Below are 19,773 nucleotides of genomic sequence, written 5' to 3' on the forward strand. Positions count from 1 at the left end.
TATTTTGATACAATTTAAGTAAAGTTTTAAATTCGAGTCTTTATATATATACATAAAATTCTTGTTAAAATACTCATCTACAAAATTAGGTGTACAATACGAATTGATTCAAATTAATAACGACGAAATTTTAAAACTAAGAGAGAGAGGTATTGGGGTGGGTGGCCTTTGCATCTCCCGATTAAGACACTAAGAAAATGACAATGAAAGGCGTGATGATGAATTCAAGTTGTTCATTGATGGCTTACACCGTGCCCTGCCCCACGTAACATGATGCTGTTCGTAATTGTGTATAAATTTTGTTTTTCTCATTCTAACAATGTGGTCCATGGCCCTATTGCCCTTGCAAAATCTTTGATCACCCATCAACCCGATCATTTGATTGAATAATGAATCACCTAGTCCTAGATATTTTATTCCTCCTCTTCAATTGGCCTGGAGATTAGGAGTGTTCGAAAATCGTAATCGTTAATAATATAATCATGATATTTACAGATTAATTAATCGAATCGTTAATATTAAACAATTTCGATTAATTGAACTGGTAATAATGACGATTAACAATTAAGGTTTCTATTTAAGTTTACGTCACTTCAGTAAAATGAATCGATCTTGAACTTAATGTGGATTAAATTTAAATCATTGAGATAAAATAAACCATTTTAAATTATTAGGATAACTTAATAATTCTTTTATTAATTTAAGGTGTTTACAAGTAGCAATATTTGTTAATTGTTATAGAGACTCTCAACCATTTCACAATAAACATTTAAATACACTGCAATCTCGATGCTTGAACTCGAGACCTTTAAGAATAACAAACATTTATTTAACTACTTAAATAACTTAGTTCGTGCGATAACTCAATAAATAAATCATATGGACAGTCAATTATAATTATTTAAAAAAAAGACACAACTAAATTTTATATAATTACATTCTATATTAAAAATTATAATTTACAATATTTACTATTATGCATTTAAAGACAAACCTTTGAAAATTTCACAATCTCCGTTATTGGACACACTAAAATTTGTCAATACTTCACTAGTCAACTATAATGCGCTGATAAGATTTTTGATAAATTTAACGGAACAAAATTTAAAGTATGACTATCAAATTTATTTATCCTATTAACGAAGATAATAGCCATAATGATCTTACATTTGACACATATTTAACACGTACATTAAAATTCTCTATAAATAACTTCTCTACTTAATCGAGAAGAAGACTGACACTTTTTATCACTTTTATTTTTCTTCTTCCTTCTTATGATTAATCTTATACAATAAACAACATTGATCAACGATTATTCTCTCTATTGATAAAAAGTTTCTTATTTATAAAAAAAATATGAGATTTAAATTTATTTTATTTAAAAGTTAATAACACGTATAAATTGTTACTTTCTCATTACATGCGTGTAATCATCTATACAAAAAGGATAAATTATACGTTTAATATTTAAACTATTAATTTTAATTCATTTTAGTATTTAAAATTTCAGTGTTTTCCAAAATCATATATAACTTTTAGTTTTTGTTTCATTTTAATACTCTCATTAAAAACTTGACATTAAGTTTTAAAAAATTTAAAATTTTAGATATTATCACGGATCGAAAATGATAGTTTAAATATTAAAGGCGTTAAGTTTTTGATGGCTACTAAAATAAAATAAAAATTAAACATTATATATGTTTTTTTTAAATTTAGAAAGCAAAAATAACCATTTATGAAACTAAAATGATCATGTTAATAGTTGACCCTTATTTTAAGGCACAATACTAAATTAACCCCCAACATTTATCAAACTGATTATTTTGGCCCCGGTTCGTTTTAGAGCATCTTGGTCCTAACATTTTATTTTAGGGCAAAAAACTCTAAACATTTATTTTTCTTTCTTATTGATCTGGTGTAAGTACAAAGTAGTATATGTTCAAAGATAACTCTTAATCATTTGACATTGAATGCTCACACCACTAACATTTCTTAATGCTCAATCTTAAGGCCTCAAAGAATAACAACAATTTCTTTACCTCCGAAGTCGCTTGGTTCATGCGCCCTCAACATTTTATTTTTGGATAAAAGACCCCTATTTTGAAGTGTTAATCGGGTGTTAACAAATGGTTTCCATCTATAGATGGGAATTTTTGCCCAAAAATAAAATGTTAGGGTCAAAATGAACATTTCAGTAAATATTAGGGGCTAATTTTAATATTATGCCTATTTTAAATTGAAGAGAATTCCAATATTAGAGGTGGACAAAATATGGAGGTTACAGAAAAAGCATCAAATCAAAGTGTGAAGCGTCAGACGTTGATATTCATAGTAATAGATGTATATATTTGGAGACATCAACTCACTCTCCCTTCTAAGCCCTTCCATATCAACCTTTTCTTCTTGTTCCCAGCACACCAAGACCGTAGCTTTCAATTCACACAAAACCACAAAAATCTTCTGTACCCCACCTCATAAATTATTGCACAACAAAAATTTCAAAATGATTTTAACTGATTAATGACATGCAAAATGTATATTCGACACCTTAATCAAGTTAAATTTGCAGTGGATATATGAATCCAAAACAACGCAAGTGGGTGTTAAATTTGAAGTCATTGGAACGTGCATTGTTGTTGGGAGCATTGGACCACTTTTCTTTCATGCAAATTGTAGGAAAAGGGAAAAAATAAAAATAGATGAAAAGACAGTTACTTTGAGCCGCTAGTAGTCCAGACATGGGACAGAAAAACCCAGCAACGACCATATATAAGCCCTTGCCCTGCCCTGCTTGCTTCTTCCAAATTGATCAATGATGTGTCCAATTTGTCTTACTTGTCTCTTTCTTTCTGGTGTCCAAGGCCCTGCAAATATATATCCACAGCTATCATGTTTCCTGTTATACATCAATAATTTTCATTTTCATTTTATGTTTAATCTGTTTAAGGTTTATTAGTATTGGCGAGTGAATACTGAAGAACAAATGGTGTGTTGAAGTTTAGAAAACTAATTTAAAATCTGATAACTTGAGATCTACAAAGGAAGAACATAGCAAGCCATAAACACATCTTAGTTTCTGTTTCTGAAAATTTGTAATTCTAGTCAACTTTTTTAGGATCAAAAAATGAAAACGTTATCAATACAGTGTAACTTCCAACAAGTTAACAAAAGACAGCTAACAGACTGGAATCTTTAAGATCAAAAAATGAAAAACCCTATCAAGATTTACAAAATGATATGGAACTCGGTTGTAATCCTAAGGAGCACCTATTTCAGTTACAATTGTATAGAACCCTAAACTCAACTCTTTTACCTTCGAGTCCTGCAACCCTTCAAGTTTTCAGTTTTCACCGTCACTCCGTTGTATCTTCAAAGACAGAGCACCTTCGTTCGTAGTGTACATACAAGCGCAAGGCAAGAAGCATGCGTGGCCAACCATCTTGTGAGAAAACCATTAAGAATCACTGAATCAGAAAATGCACTTCTTGCTTTCATGAGAGTGATTATAACAAAAATGCATAGTAGAGGTACACTCTCGCATTATAGGCTCTCCCAACATCATATCTTCCTTCAAATGGAAAGGGAAGGGTGGGGATTTCTCGTCTATCGATTGTAATTTTTCTCGACCGCTCATCAGTCAATAAAATCAAAGTCCCCTGTTAAGATTAATAAATGAGAGCATCATTACACAATTCAACCAACAACAGAAGGTTGTAGAATCAGAATATTGAAGGCATTAAATTCAAAGCGAGGGCTATGATCCAGTTTTAAATTCAACTTGGTTGCCACGTAAGATACATAACCACTAGTCATGGACTCAGGGTTTATCAGTTATGACTAAGAGACAACCCACCGGAGATACCAGAACACAAGCCAGGAAGAGGGTGGGAGCAGGCAACAATGACCAGACAGCTCATTCAGGTTGTGCCATAGAAATCACTACACAATCTACCCTGTTGCTAGATCAGCAAAGGCAGTTGAAAACAGTATACATGCACGATAGTTTTTCAGGGTAACAGATTTTGGTAAAGTCTTTGAAATAAGATACCAAAGACAAACAAGAAGATAAATTACCTTCGGAAGGGGGGTGAAGAAGGCTCTTGTGAAGATCGTTGAGCAGATGTACCATCAAACCTTTGCTCGTCCAATACCCCACCTGAGATGCTTCCATCACTTGGCTGTGATACTTCGTTCATGCCTGACAAACCCACTGGTCCGACATAGCCAAACTCAAGCTGTTCAACAGGAGAACCATAACCAGAATTATGATCATACGGGTAGAGCATGACAACAGGCGGCATGGTAGATCCATTAGATGATACCCCACAGGGGTTCATGGCTGGCAGCGGGTACATGCCATAAGGCATGCTGGGTGAATTACTTTGAGAAGAGTTTAAGCGGGCTGGTCCATTACGAGACTGGTATGATGTAAATGATTCATGTCTATGTGAACCACAAGGCCTCTCAGCTCTGCTCTCACCATTAACGGCTGTCAATTGGTCAGACATGAACCTTGATTTTTCATTTTGATTGCGACTATGGTTTCGTACAGCAGGACGGAACCTTGAATTGGCATTCCAGTTTCCATCTCTATTGCCATGGTGGTCGTTTCTATCATAATTATATTTTCCCCTCCTCGAATTTGCAGATTGGCGTTCTCTCATTGAAACTTTCTGAAGTGGGGAAGAAAATCATGTAAAAAGGTTATTGAAGGCTATCATCATGGTTAAATGTCATAGAAATGGGAGCAAAAACATAAGACCACCTCAAAAAATGGAAGCAATTGAGTAATATAGTTGTATCTTATGACCTATATAACATTGTGCATACCAATTAATGGAGAAAGTGGGGACAACCAGAACCATGTAACTATCATCACTCTCCAAAGCATGCAAAGTTCAAGGGAAGAAATTTAAGGTAATAAAGGCGGCTCATTACAAATTGGTAATACGTGACTTACAGGGTTTGGAAGATAAGTCCCAGTACCACTGCGGTGTCTTGGCATTTCATCAACATACCGTTGATACACATTGACAGGTCTATTTGAAACGGATTGGAGAGGAGTAACAGGAACGACATGAGGCCCATAATTCATAAATTGGGAGAAGAGATTCACATTTGACGAAGGTGGTCTCCCAGGACCATCCCATGGGAAATGGCCTTGTAAATAGACGGGTGGCACCACAACAGGTGAAGGATAAATCATAGGAGGATATCGTGGATTTTGACAAAACCGTCCGTACTGCAGGTTTTGCCAATGACTAGAAATGTCACCATTAAGAATGTCAGATTTATGCTCTGATGGATCAAGAGATGCAACCTTTCTTGTAGAACTAGAAGTAGTTAACATGTCAGACTGATCAGGTCCATCAGATGATTCAAAATTTTGTCCTGAATCACTGTAATCCAAACCTTCATCCCAACTAAAATGGCTAGCTGATGCATCTGGAGTTCCTGCTTCAGCTGGAATGTTGTACACAGGGCATAACAAAAATGGAACCGGTGGCCCTGTTATTGTGAAGGCCAGCGGAGGAACTCCAGAATTATCCATAGTTCTTTGCCCTGAACCTGGACCTAGGAAGAATGGAGCAATGGGTATCATCGAATCTGAACCACTTGCCTGAGATGCCTCAAATCCAGGCTTTTGACGAGTTGGAACCGGAAAAGAACTGATCAATTCAGGTCCAGTAGCTCTTTCTTCCATTTCAGTGCCCACTACTGATTGTGGATTCCAGTCTCTGCCATCGTCATCTGCCTGAGAGGAATATTCAGATACACTCTTACCTTTCCCACCCGCAGCGGACGGAAGCACAGAAGCAGCTGTTTTTCTACTCCGTTTCTCTCTAGCTGGTTTAGAGACCTTTTCTGATGAACCTTCCCAAGAACTTTCAGATGAGGTTTTACTTCTAAGTGAACTTGTACGCAAAGCAGACAAGGATCTAGAATTTGAGGTTCTTTCATCAAAGTAAACATCATTACCCCTGTTATCTAGATGTTGGGAAGCATCTACATGATCTTCCCTAGTTGATCCTCGAGTTTCTTTAGACTTCTGTTGTACTTTAGAAGAATTACCAGAGTTGTCTACTCTAGATGGAGTAACAAAATTACAGCCAGCTGAAGTTGGCAGATGCTTATCATTTGGACGAAGCATTTCAAAACCTCCATTATCAAGATCAAAACCGCCACTAGAGCCCTTGTCTAGTTCAGGCCATAACTCATTTTCCATTTCCCCTGGGTCTATTTTAGGAGAAACAAAATTTTCACTGGATGGCTCAATTTGATCCTCCGGGTTTGAGGCTAATCCAATGCCAGAAAAATAGTGGGCCAAAGGAGAAGAGACCAATCCTTCGGGAAACATTTGAAAATTTGAAGGAAGAACTCCGCTCAAATTTCTCTGATTGTATCCCATTGATAGAGATTGAATGTGAAAAGGCAAGTGACCTGCAGCTAAATTTAATGGAATAGGAACCTGACCATTAAAGCCATGAGCTGTAGATGCCTTCAAATTCACTAGATCTTGCTCTTCTTGTGGCATAACTTGTGCATCAGGAATTGAAGAAAAATCCTGACTTACAGTGCCCAAGCCCAAATCATCTTGGTAACTACTTACAGGACTGTTCAGATTACCAACAGCATCAATGCTCAAGCCTGTTGGGGCATGTCTAATAGATGAAGGATCATCACCCGAAGATTTAATGTCATGGCTTGTCTTCATATCCGATTCAATATTCTTTATCCCATTACTATCTGACCTCATGGAAGCAATCTGAGTTTTACCACCCTCTGGCATTCTGTTCCGCCTTCCCTGAGAGCTAACTTCCCCATATGTTTCAGTAAGCTCAGGACTAGAACGAGTCCTTGCAAAAAGATATCTTCCTTGAATATCAGTCACCAAGTTCTCTTTAGCATTATAACTCTGACCTTTACCATTGTGCACATTCTTATTGTAATTAGAATCTTGCCTAACCTTATCGGAGGTCTTTGAGTTGCTACTGCTACCATAACTCTTTTGGCTCCAGGTACAAGAAACAGTGGATACATTACTAATCTTACTTGTGCTTTCTGATTGCTGTGAGGAAACACCACATAATCCTTGAATTCCTTCAGCTTGAGTGTCATGCCTGGAGGAGATACCATTGCCTCTGCTGCTTGAAACATTCCTGACATTATTGGATCCATGAGTGTTGTCCAAAATTGACAACCTCATGAGCCACAGATTATTCCCGGGTGCATCAGGGCGTTGACCACTGCCATGCCTTTCCCATGTATTCATGAAGAATTGATTTACTTCAAAATAAAGGTCCTCTTTGGGACAATCAAGTAACCTTGCCAACTTATTAGCTCCAAATGCAAATGCACTGCGTATCCTAAAGAAATTACCTGGAAAAAACATATTATTGTTATGCACAATAAAGCCTATTATTAGCAGTGCGTAAAGGCGACAATAAAATTTGACAACTCAAATAATGCAAAAGCAACACAACCGTTAAAAAGCTTTACATAGATGAACATGAAGAAATTTAATAGTATTCATACCCATCTTTGATTCATGAATGCTTAATCATATAAGTTCCCAAATAAGTGCCAAAACAGTGCAAAAGTAAACAAAATGATGATTCTAAATGTTCATTATCACCTTTCTGCCTGCCAATACCAATCTCTTCAACTTACTTTCCACCAATTTATGTTTAATATTTCAAAAGTTCTCAGCATATGACTCTCTTGGTCAAATAAGATTCCAGTAAAAGAACAAAACTATGCAGAACTAGGATTCCAATTGTTTACAATCACCTTTCTTCCCTGCAATAACAGTCTACTCATATTCCTTTCTACCAATTTAAGTTCACTGTTTTCAAAATCTTATAGCATGAGACTCGATTAGAAATTCATTACGATATATTTTCAAAAGGATTTACCATAGGTCCATAAAAGAACATGATAGAGGAAAAAATGATATTTTAATATATCAAACAGTTATGCCACCAGAAGCATAGAAAATTGTAAACAAAGGAGCAAAAATTCATAAAATGTGGATAAACATCTAAAGCACAATGAATAACCACTAAATAGTTATATACATAACTACCTTTACTGACGCTACGCCCAAGGTTGTTATTTATACGCAAAGGATCAATCACATTGAAATGTTTAGAAACAAAGGGCTGACCATGATTTTCTTGGCAAACAGCATATCTAGAACTACAAGTATCAAGAAAATATTTGCTAAGTAACAGTTCTCCACCATCTTTCCGAGGAGGTTCAGCTGCAAGAAGCATTTCAAACAAAGAAATTAAGACTAGGAAGCTTGGAAACATTCTGCAAGTAAAAGGTTCTTGTTCAAAGCTTAGCATTAGATATTCCAGAAATTGCAATACCTGTTATGTCTGGCAGAGAATTAACCGGAACAGGACCCCAAAGGCTGACGCAAAAATTTTCCCAATCAAATTTGCTAAAGAACTCAAGAAAACGATACAGGACCTATGCATGACAAGGGGAAAAATCAGACGGATGTACAAGCAAATGCAAAGCCATAAAATAGAAAGGTAAACATAGCCACCTCCAGCGGTCCAGAAAAGGACTTATTGAAAACATGGAATATGTAAAGAACCAAGGTTTCCAGAGCATAAGTTGAGATAAGTCCATGATGAGCACCCAATATGCGGCTCTCGTAATAACACCAGGCCTTTATCAATATGATGCTACGTTTGAATAAATGGTTCTGATCTATCAAATGATCAACCTACATACACGGATGTTAAGTTTAAACTTACACAAAATCCAAAAAGAAGTCGTATCATTCAAAAAACAAATCTGCAGACTTGTATTGAAGTGTCAGGCTTAGCATCACTAACCTCTTCAAGGAAACAAAGGGTACATAATCCGCCAAGTTGATTAAATGAAATGTCTACAACAATATTTTCTACAAGACACTTAATTATCTTCACCTGGAAATGTATGAGAAGGAAAAGCAAATACCAAAAGGAATTAGTGTATTAAGATAACAAGATTGAACAAATGCCTGGAAGAGATTAAACAACTAATTTTATGAAAGAATTCTAAGTATAAATGACAGAATTCAAGGTTCCATAGGAACTATCAACAAATGGCATTTCATTCCGACTTACCTCAGCCTGAATGTACTGAACTTCTTTAACACGGAATTCAGTATTCTCATTCTTCTCATTTTCCAGCATATCCCGAACCTGGTGAGCCCATGTATCCTTCAAACTTTGATCCTTACTGAAGGCCGTCAAATCAATATCTCCATCAGGCAAGTATGTCTTGAGGGGCACAGACCCAAAAGTAAACACCTATCACCAAAAAGCAAGCAACTCCTCTTCAATATAATATTTTACATTCATCCTCTACTCATGGACCCAAACATGAAATGTAAAGATTGAAACTTTTTAATCTTTCATGTGATGACATTTAGCCTTAACATTTTTAATCAAATACATGGACACGAAAATGCACAATTAGACAACACGTAATACATAATTCAAAATAATGACATCGAACAAGATATAAATTATAATGGGATAGTCAGTGGATTGGACCTGACAAGGGAAGCACTTAGAAATGAGGCGCTGTACATAATCAGCTACAGCAATACGGCGACCTTCCGAGGGTGCATTGGGCCGAATGCAGGCTATAAGTTCAGCTGTTTTTTCCTCAGCCTTCTTCCATCGCTCCGAGTCAACCACCCGAAACGCAGAGGCAGATTCATTCGGTAACAAACCATTCGGCAATAGCCCGCTAGGTGGCTGCAGCGCCGCCCACCCTTCATGCTCTCCCATGCAATCCTAAACCACTTTTCGTCCCTAGCAATTTTCTAAACCCTCCCGACCACCACAACGCAACCAAAAACTTCAAAGTTTTAAAATAACAAAAAAGAAAAAGGGAAATGAATCGTTTTACAATACGGCCAGTTTCCTGGCGAATCTAAGATTTAAGAAAGAGAGGATTTTTTTTCTTCTTCTTTTCTTTTAATTAATCCGCCAACAAAGCCAGAATAATTTCCAAGGTAATGCAGCATATACAGCCAAAACGAAGCGCGGATGTTCCAATAAATTTCCAATGCAAAATGATAAAAAAGATTTTTCTTTTTTTTTTTCTTCTTCCTTTCCCTGGTCGATTAACAAAATTCACAAAACCCTACAAATCAAATAATGGAAACTGAAAAATAGGAAAGAAAAAGAGGGGGGGGGCGAAACCCTACAAGTAATGAAATGGGAAACAACAAGGGCTGTGAGGAGATCAAAAACCCTAAATACAAACTGCAAAAATCCTGGAAAATGGGAAGTATCAGCAAATTAAAAACAACAAGGGCGAAAAAGCGTGTCAAGGATCCAAAAAAAAAATACTTCTTTAGGTTTTTGTGGTAAAGGGTCGAAGAAAAAGAAACAGGGGACGAAGAAAATAGTGCGTTTGGTTACAAGAATAATAGGCTTGGAGGCGCGATAGAGGTATATAGTATTTGTTTGACGTCGAGGAAGTTCGTGCATTTGAGGGTTTCTCTTATATTTCAAATGAAAATTGAGGGGGGTGATGATAGTAGAATCTCTGCCAGAGAGAGAAACAGAAGAGATGAAGAAAAAAATGTACATGTAAATTTGATGAAATTATTTAACTATTTTGTATTTTTTAAGATTTTGTTAATTTTGGATTAAGGGTTAATAAGATATATCTCTATCACTCGAATTTTAAATTTATCTACAATGTTTTCTATTAATAAATAAATAAATAAATAAAATTTTAGTTTTATATTAATAAAGAAACACCTTTGATTATCTCTACAGTCAAGTTATACAAAAATCATACGAATCAAACGATTTTAATAGTAAAAGAATTTTTAATATTTTTTAAGATCTCAAATTCAAATACCATAAATATTAAAACAATAAAAATATTTAAAAAATTATCTTTAAATAAATATTACATATAAATTAGCCCGAACAAGCCGAGAGATCTTGCACCCAAAAAAAATAAATTATTCGTGGCCACACCTATCTAATGGTCAGACCAAAAGCAATAAGCATGCTCATGGTAGGTGACCTATCTAATGGTGTCATCCAAAAAAACTAAAGAATTCTAAGAAATTGTACCAAATTAATCTCTCTCGTTGGATCTTTTCTTTTTTACTATGCTCCTTCTAAATCACATATTCTCTAAAATTTTAATAAATGATATCTATCATATTAACTATAAAATTAGATTTATTTTGTTAAAATGTATTTATAAATATTAATGGTGTTATTTACATTTTAATATGTTAAATTTAAATTATTATTGTAATTAGTATGCAATGCATGACATATTTTTTCAGTTGGAATCTTTAATATTAACGTAATTTAGGATAAAAATAAGATTTAAACGAAAATAAGTTGTATGAGTTTTATTCAAAAATAGATAATACATGTCGAAAATACTTATTTATACCCACGAGAGTTGAAACATTGAATTAAGTAATACAATATTACGTTTAATAATGTAAATTAATCGTAAAATATATAAATAAAACTCGATTATATAATATTGTTTGATTGAATTCTTTAATTAGTAAAATCTATAAGACGATTCTCGATTATAATTTGTTGATTTGTTCTCTAAGTATTTATAGACTTGTGTGTAAAATCATCGAGTAGGATGGGTAAAATTGTCATATTGGAACCAAATCTGTTTAAAACGGCAAGTCGTTTTTTATGTCGGGAAAGTACTAGCCTCTTTTCTCTCAGCCGGAAGCATTGAGTTGACTCACTCGTGACTCGAAAACCGGAGTAAGAAATGGCGAGGAGGCGGGAACACCGAGGGCAGTCGAGTCAAGACCGGCGCAATGAGCGAGTTGAATCGGAAACTCGGGAAAAGAAACTCAGCGATGTAGACGCTTCGGAGCGTAAGCTCATCGGTATTTTCGTAGTCTTCTTCATAGTAATTCCGGCAGTGTCTGTTCTCGTATACGTCTACAAATATGGTTCAGGAGCGAAACCTTTGGAACCGGTCGTAACCGAACGAGGACTCATCAAAACAGATATTAGTTTCCAGGATATCCTCACTGTAAGAACCGTATTTAAATTAAATATATAGGCTTGAGCACATTCATCATTTTTTTTCAATTTTCAGCTAAAAGTTTGAAATTATAAGTAATTTCAGGAGAATTCGAAGATAGCTGGAAATGAATCAGTAAGGAATTATAATTATCCAGTATTGGCTTACATTACCACATGGTAAGATAATTTCACTAAGGTAGCTGAAATTATGATAATCCAGTATTTGTTTCAAGCAAAATTTTTGCAGGAATTCGAAGGGTTATGAAATGGCAAAGAGGTTTAATTCTAAATTCACCCACTTATCACCCGTTTGGTATGATTTGAGAAGGTAAACCCGATCTTTAATTAACGAATTTGAAGCTAACAGTTTAAAATTTCTAAAAAGATTAAACAAATCTTCGCCAGCCATGGGAGCAGCTTGATTCTGGAAGGGAGACATAATGCTGATAAAGGATGGATTTCAGATCTTAGAATGAGAGGAGATGCTTTGGTAATTTAAGTTTATTTGTTTATCATTTTTGAATAATTTGTATGCCTGCTAGCAAAGTATTTTCATTATCATGAAATATGTTTTTGATATATTTATAGGTATTACCTAGAATAGTTTTGGAAGCATATCCTACGGAGCTGTTCAAAAAGAAGAAATTGAGGAATAAAGCTATTGATCTCATAGTAACTGAGTGCAAGTAAGTCTAATTTCTTACTCCATGGTCTTTTGTTGCATAAGACATTTTTTACAAGTACGTCCTAACAAGTTGCTGATCTGTTGTAATTTTATTCGTTGTGGATTCTTTCTTTAATGAATAGAGAAATGGAGTATGATGGTATTGTGCTAGAGTCTTGGTCAAGATGGGCTGCATATGGTATCTTGCGTGATCCAGACTTGAGGAATAAGGTAATTATCACCCTAATTGATGTCTCATATTTGTTAAAACTGTGTAATTCTGGTCCCCAAGACTTGGGGTTTTAGCCACTTTTTGAAGTGGCATTTTGTGGGCTATACTGCCTGATCATGCAAATTTGTTATTATTTTCTGTACTCTCTGATTTAACTATGCCATTTTTTTACCTGGTACATAGATTCCTTTTGTTGTTTTTTTCTGTTTGGGATCAACTTCTTTTTATTTCTTTCATATTCTTTTCTTTCTGGATTCACAATCCTTTTAACTCTGTATAAAGTTTGGGGCTCCAAAGCATTATCTCAAGTTTGAGATTTTCTGATGCAATGCGTTATTTATGGGTGACTAAGCATTATGCACCCTTTTAGCTCTATATTAAGTTATGGGAATGAAGCCTTGACTCAGTCTTTTTTTGAGGCTAGGCATTAGTGGCATCTAAACTAGAAGTCTTGTTACTATAAGGAAACCTGTACAAGAAAAGCCTTGTATTTTCCTTTTTCTTATTTGATATCAAACTTTGAGTTTAGCTCAATCGTCATGCATTCTTCTGTTCTGATCTGTAGCAACTCTTTGTTTGTAGCAATTAAAAATGAAACAGTCTACCTAAATTTAGTTCTTGCTGATTTATGAGGTCTGAAAGATTTTTTGCTGTTTTCAAACCTAGGCCATCACGTTTATAAAACAACTTGGACATGCACTGCATTCTGTGAAATCTACCAGGAATCCTGAGCAGCAATTGCAGTTGATATACGTTATAGGCCCACCACGTTCAGATGCACTCCAGCAGCATGATTTTGGACCAGAAGATCGTCAGAGCTTGAGTGGTGCTGTGGATGGTTTTTCACTCATGACGTATGACTTCTCGAGTCCTAATAATCCTGGTCCAAATGCTCCTATCAAGTGGATACGCTTTACCTTGCGCTTGCTTCTTGGTTCCACGGGTAACAATGCTAAGATATTGGCTCCAAAGATATTTCTTGGCATCAATTTTTACGGCAATGATTTTGTCCTTTCAGAAGGTATCTGATCTTCTCCGATATTTCTTAAGCTGATTCTAAACCTGTCACATTATTAAACTGTCTAGACTATAGTCATATCCCTAAGACCTAGTGATCTTAACAAATCTGTGAACTTCATAATCGAGCCCTTAGCTTATGTTAAAAAAGTTGTTCCGCATCTTAAATGTCCTTCCATAACAATTTGCAACTTATACCATTAGAGGTATATCTGTCGAAAGATGAGTTTTGCATGCGACTTTATAGGCTTCTTCTATCAACCTTGATCAGGTTCTGGTGGGGGTGGAGCAATCCTTGGTAGAGATTACCTCTCATTGTTGGAAAAGCACAGACCCGTACTACAATGGGAAAAGAACACCGGAGAGCATTTTTTTGTGTATTCCGATGATGACAATGCCAAACACGTGGTGTTCTACCCGTCATTGATGTCAATTCATTTGCGGCTAGAGGAAGCTCTATTCTGGGGAACCGGCATTTCGATATGGGAAATTGGGCAAGGTTTGGATCACTTTTTTTATCTTCTATAATCATTCCACTTCTGTTGAAACATATAATTTTGGGGCTTTCCCTTTCTGCTGGAAGAATTTCGGGTTTTATGCCATATGCAACGAAGAGTAAGGTCTGAGCTGAAATAAGATTTTCAAGTCCATGCACTCTTCTTCTTTGACATTTGTCCTTTTTGCACCGGTTATTGGTCCCACTATCAAAATAAATTATGGTCGTCTTGAAGATATCGGTGGTATCAATAAGATCTTGTCATCTAATATCAATTCTAGAGTTATGTGATTAAAGCAATGATTGTTATTCTTAAAGGTTTCAAGTTCAAGTACCATAGACTGTAGAGTATTTGGACGTTCATTATTAAATGATCGAGTCTTTAGAAGAAATATTACCTCTTGATCTAAACTAACTATTAGATTGATATAAAGACCGACTTAAAAAATAGTGATATTTTAAAATTTTAGGGTAATTTACGCGTTTAATATATAAAATATCAATTTTGATTCGTTTTAATATTTAAACTTTCAATTTTTTTAAAATCATTATTAAAGTTTAGTTTTTGCTTCATTTTAGTACTTTGTAGTTAAAAATTTTAGTTTTTATTTTATTTAGTACCTGTTCAAAAATTAAGTTTTTAAAAAAATTAAAAGTTTAAGTATTAAAATAGATCGAAATTAATAGTTTATGTACTAAATGCGTTAAGTTTTTAATGATGAGATACTAAAATGAAATGAAAACTAAACGTTAGGTATGGTACTAAAATGAAATGAAAAATAAACGTTATGTATGGTGTTGGTAAAATTAAAAGTTTAGATACTAAAATAGATCAAAACTGATAGTTTAAATACTAAATATGTAGTTTACCCAAAGTTTTAATTAAAATCAATCTTTGAAAAAGACGACATGTATCCTTGTCCGTCGTTTAAAACGTATAAGATTCCCTTTTTGTCCCTACGCATATCTCACATTGACAATGAATTGTGTCACTAAGCTACTAGACCAATTGATGCATTTGCCGTACAAAAGTCAAGCTATTAAGCTTCTCCGGACACCTGTCAGTCACACAAATCAACTGGAAAGTCCAGCTAAAGACATGATCAAATGCCTCTGATTTCACTTCCAATGTGTCATCAAATGAATGGCAAAGATCCCAATATCTGATTCCACCTCAGTTCCTTCTAGCACACCAAAAATCCTCCATTTCTGCCCAAGCTTCAAGCTTTTCCATCACATCTTTGAGACCCGGCTCTGATCTCATCTCAGCTTAAAAAGTTATGCCATGGAGGTCCTCCATGCAGCAGCTAGCTTGACACCTCTCCCAGTTCTTTGCAAAACCAGGAGAGTCTCATTCTCATCACTCCCGGTTGCTTCCCTGCCCAAAAATCCTAACTTTTCTGCTTTTGTCAAGACCCCACCAGCTCTTCATGGGGGTCTAGTGCTTCTATCTTCACTGCTTCCCGGTGGTTTATCTAGAGCTTTGTCGTACGAGGAAGCACTCCAGCAGACTACAGGCTCCGAGTCGTTGGATTTTAATCCAAATGGGGTCGTCGATAGTGTTGGCAGATTCGTGACCGAGAATCCCACTGTTGCAACCGGTGGTGCGGTGGCTTTGGCAGTTCCATTGATCTTGTCTCAGCTGTTCAAGAATTCAAAGCCATGGGGAGTTGAAACCTCAAAGAGTGCTTATGCCAAGCTAGGTGAGGACGCCACTGCTCAGTTGTTGGACATAAGAGGAGCCAAGGAGTTTAGAGAAGCTGGCGGCCCTGATATAAGGGGCTTCGGGAAGAAGCCTGTGTCGATTGCCTTTAATGGTGAAGACAAGCCTGGGTTCTTCAAAAAGCTGGCTTTGAAATTCAAGGAACCAGAAACTACCACCTTGTTTATCATGGACAAGTAAGATTTTGAATCCTATGCCTTTTGATTCATATATTCTTCCATGTATGTATGGATTATATTGACTGAATGTAGATATTGTTGCTGCTAAACCATAGCATATGCATATGGCATTGCTATAATTATAACTAGTTAAGAATCCACTCTGATTTGTGATGATATCTCTGCATCTGATATGAAATGGATCAGTGGTTGCACAAATAATGTAATATCTTCAATTTGCCTAGTTGCTTCTTGAGGATACGGTCATCTGCCTTCTCTTTAATCCTAGTGCTGTTAAATTTGTGTTGAAAGCCAGATTTGATGGGAATTCTGAGCTCGTTGCAGAATTGGTCACTGCAAATGGATTCAAAGCTGCATATGCGATAAAAGACGGCGCGGAAGGACCACAAGGATGGATGGTACTTTTTGGATGTCCTGAGTCATCTCGGTTCTTTAATTTAGCAATTGCATCCTATGAGACTGATTGCAATTTTGCAGAATAGTGGTCTTCCATGGATACCACCAAAGAAAGGTCTTGATCTTAGTAACTTGACAGAAACTTTAAGTGGGGCCTTAGGGGTATGTATCTTCATTTCATTTTTTTTCTCATGCAATTCCTAGATCTTGACCGAACTGGGAATTTTTTACATCTTCTGTTTCGGCAACAACAAGACACAAAAAGTATAAACCAGAAAATTTGCAGCTCTACTTCAACGCTCTTTGTCGGAATGTTTTACTTGCCTACCTTTTCTTTCGTTTTCCTCTATATTTTTGTGATGATATGCAGGACGGATCGGATGGCTTGTCTGTTACACTGGGGCTTGCTGCTGCTACTGGATTAGGCTTATTGGCATTTTCAGAGGTATGGTTTTTGAGCATTGTTACTTGGTTGTGAGTGTCGGATAGGGATATGTGTCGGAGACCGGTAGGCTCAACTTTTTCCAAGTTATGCATTTGGATGGTCCTTGGAGCCGAGGAACGTGTCCTTACATGTTTGAAAATGTGTTGGACATGAGTACTTGAAAAATGAAGAATCCGAGCAGTATAGTTTTTAAGTCCCTTCTATAATACTTGGGTATTTTTCATCAAAACAACTCAAATTGTGGTTTTCTCTCATCATCTTCAGATAGAAACTGTTCTTCAACTTGTGGGCTCAGCTGCTATTATTCAGCTTCTAAGCAAGAAGCTCCTATTTGCAGAGGTAAGTCTCCACTTCTATTTGAGTCTTTTTTCCCATGAATTTAATTGAAATTAAGTATTTTTGTGCCTTACGTTTTTACCCTGCGACTTGTAACAGGATCGAAAGCAAACTCTTAAACAAATTGATGAATTCTTAAGCACGAAAGTGGCTCCTAAGGAACTTATCGACGATATGAAGGTAGCCAACCTTATATTAATCATGCTTATTATTTCATTCTTTATCTATCTGGTAAGTGAGGTCGGTTTCTTGCTGAGAAAAGCTATTCCGGGAAGAGAAATAACCTATGTTGCCTGTGCTGAACTTGTCTGAAATACCATGCGGCTCAAACATAGATATCTTATATGTTCAACACGGGTATATCGAATTCCATTGCAAGATTTCACATATTAATTTGGAGGATCATATCCCAAATTCATATTCAGATACGAGTCAGATACATATGTCATGCATAGACATTTTTAACCACTGCTGCTTCTATTTTTGCATTTGCCCTTGAACTCAGGAAATCGGGGCGGCCCTTATACCACCAACCACTACTAGCAAGGCTCTTCCAGCACCTACAGAGGCAAACCCGGAGCCAAAAGACGAAGTATCGGCACAATCCGTACCCGAAATTAATGCAGTACCGAAACCAGAATCCAAGGCAGATGGAAGCTCTGGAACTCCGAGACCACTCTCACCATATCCTTCAGTAATGCCATTTCCATTTATCCTTAAGATGTTGTACATTGCCTGTAACAGGAACAGATTCCATCTTTTTATGCGCTGGAAAATCACTTATATTCTGCCAATGTTCATTTCTTTATCGTTGCAGTACCCCGATTTTAAGCCTCCTACGTCTCCTACCCCGTCACAGCCCTAGAGATTCACGATGTTAGTGAAGCCGGGGTGTTCAGCTTCTTCTGCAACCTAAGGAAAGCAAGTAAATTGGTTGATCGGTAAGTTTTCAAGCTATGGAGTGAATTGTGTGATCCTCCCTCCTTAACATGGATTTGTATAATAGAAAATAGAGTAGTCTGCCTCGATCTTCTTGTTGCTGCCCTTCTTTTCTTAATTATTAGGTAACTTGTAGATGTTGCTGTATGATTTAGCTTAATTCCATAGCTTCTCATTTGACGTTTGAGTTAAACTTTGAACGAATAATATATTTCCTCTTGCAATCCCCTTATTGAAGCTTAAAGTACCATTTCAGCCAAATTAACATGCAGGAGGATCAGTTAAGAGCTCATTTGGTTGGTAAAGTAAAAGGGTAAAAGTACCTTATAGGTCCTATTTGATTTCTAAGTTTTATTTTTAAAATTTAAAAAGTATATATATATTGGAAAAAATTAAAATTAAAAAGGTTTTGGAGTAAATTAGATATAAAATCATTATTCAATGATCTATTTGATGTTTTAGTGACAAATTTGCTACTTTTGAAATTTTAGTGTGGAAAACTAAAACTTACTCGAACATTATCTTTTTTAAATTTTATATATTCACTGTGTCATGTTAGTAATTAGTTAAAGGTCTAACGATAGCTAACTCTAAGTGGTTATATATTAATTAAATAAAAATGAAAGCGACCAAATGTTATTTTTTAAAATTCGATGAGTAAAAGCATACAAAGTTTAAACAAATGTGATCAACCATGTAATTTACTTTTTTTTTTTATTTTTGATAGAAGCTGTTAATTTTATTAAGAATATGAAATATCTCAAATTATAATAAAGATTAATAAGCATGATCGAAAATTAATCACATAATTAGAACAATTTTTTATAATAAAAACAAACTATCAATTTAAGATCACATAAAGACTATAAAAAAGATTAAAATTCTAACCAAGAAATTGGAAATTTTATTAAGAATATGAAATATCTCAAATTATAATAAAGATTAATAAGCATGATCGTAAATTAATCACATAATTAGAACAATTTTTTATAATAATTAAAACAAAACTATCAATTTAAGATCACATAAAGACTATAAAAAAGATTAAAATTCTAACCAAGAAATTGGAATAAAGATTGATACAAACAGATTTGATTGTATCAATAAATAAAATCATAAAAGGGGATCAAGTTATTAAAAGATCACCGATAAATCACAAATCAAACTCGAATGACATGAAAAGCTATCTACATAGGCAAATAAAGTAACAAGATAATATATAAACGTTATTTTGATCAGTTGTGATAATGTTAAATCAATCATTAAAAAAATATAAATAAAAACAACGATCAAATG

At 35.3% G+C, this 19,773-nt stretch overlaps 3 protein-coding genes across 4 annotated transcripts; 2 read left to right on the top strand and 1 right to left on the bottom strand.

The window, feature by feature from the left end:
• Positions 1-3,211: 3,211 nt before the first annotated feature.
• LOC120205594 lies at positions 3,212-9,904 on the bottom strand. The gene is made up of 9 exons (XM_039205445.1): positions 9,561-9,904; positions 9,129-9,314; positions 8,856-8,948; positions 8,561-8,743; positions 8,379-8,481; positions 8,090-8,266; positions 4,964-7,383; positions 4,078-4,676; positions 3,212-3,659 (listed from the first exon to the last, which is right to left on the bottom strand). The coding sequence occupies exons 1-9, from the start codon at positions 9,798-9,800 to the stop codon at positions 3,650-3,652; spliced, it is 4,011 nt and encodes a 1,336-aa protein (XP_039061376.1). The 5' UTR covers positions 9,801-9,904; the 3' UTR covers positions 3,212-3,649.
• Positions 9,905-11,699: 1,795 nt separating this feature from the next.
• Positions 11,700-14,609, top strand: LOC120205595 (chitinase domain-containing protein 1). The gene is made up of 8 exons (XM_039205446.1): positions 11,700-12,057; positions 12,154-12,227; positions 12,298-12,378; positions 12,456-12,540; positions 12,639-12,736; positions 12,858-12,945; positions 13,613-13,967; positions 14,235-14,609. The coding sequence occupies exons 1-8, from the start codon at positions 11,788-11,790 to the stop codon at positions 14,489-14,491; spliced, it is 1,308 nt and encodes a 435-aa protein (XP_039061377.1). The 5' UTR covers positions 11,700-11,787; the 3' UTR covers positions 14,492-14,609.
• Positions 14,610-15,540: 931 nt separating this feature from the next.
• On the top strand, positions 15,541-18,664 carry LOC120205597 (rhodanese-like domain-containing protein 4, chloroplastic). 2 transcript variants are annotated; one of them, XM_039205447.1, is made up of 8 exons: positions 15,541-16,358; positions 16,624-16,759; positions 16,839-16,919; positions 17,128-17,202; positions 17,467-17,541; positions 17,638-17,718; positions 18,044-18,232; positions 18,356-18,664. In XM_039205447.1, the coding sequence occupies exons 1-8, from the start codon at positions 15,745-15,747 to the stop codon at positions 18,401-18,403; spliced, it is 1,299 nt and encodes a 432-aa protein (XP_039061378.1). In that variant the 5' UTR covers positions 15,541-15,744; the 3' UTR covers positions 18,404-18,664. The 2 variants fall into 2 exon arrangements, with proteins under 2 accessions (XP_039061378.1, XP_039061379.1); XM_039205448.1 differs by having other exon boundaries at positions 15,543-16,358; positions 16,657-16,759.
• Positions 18,665-19,773: the final 1,109 nt, after the last annotated feature.

This window comes from Hibiscus syriacus, unplaced genomic scaffold (assembly GCF_006381635.1).
Source record: "Hibiscus syriacus cultivar Baekdansim isolate YM2019G1 unplaced genomic scaffold, ASM638163v2 tig00012523_pilon, whole genome shotgun sequence".
Taxonomy (NCBI): domain Eukaryota; kingdom Viridiplantae; phylum Streptophyta; class Magnoliopsida; order Malvales; family Malvaceae; genus Hibiscus; species Hibiscus syriacus.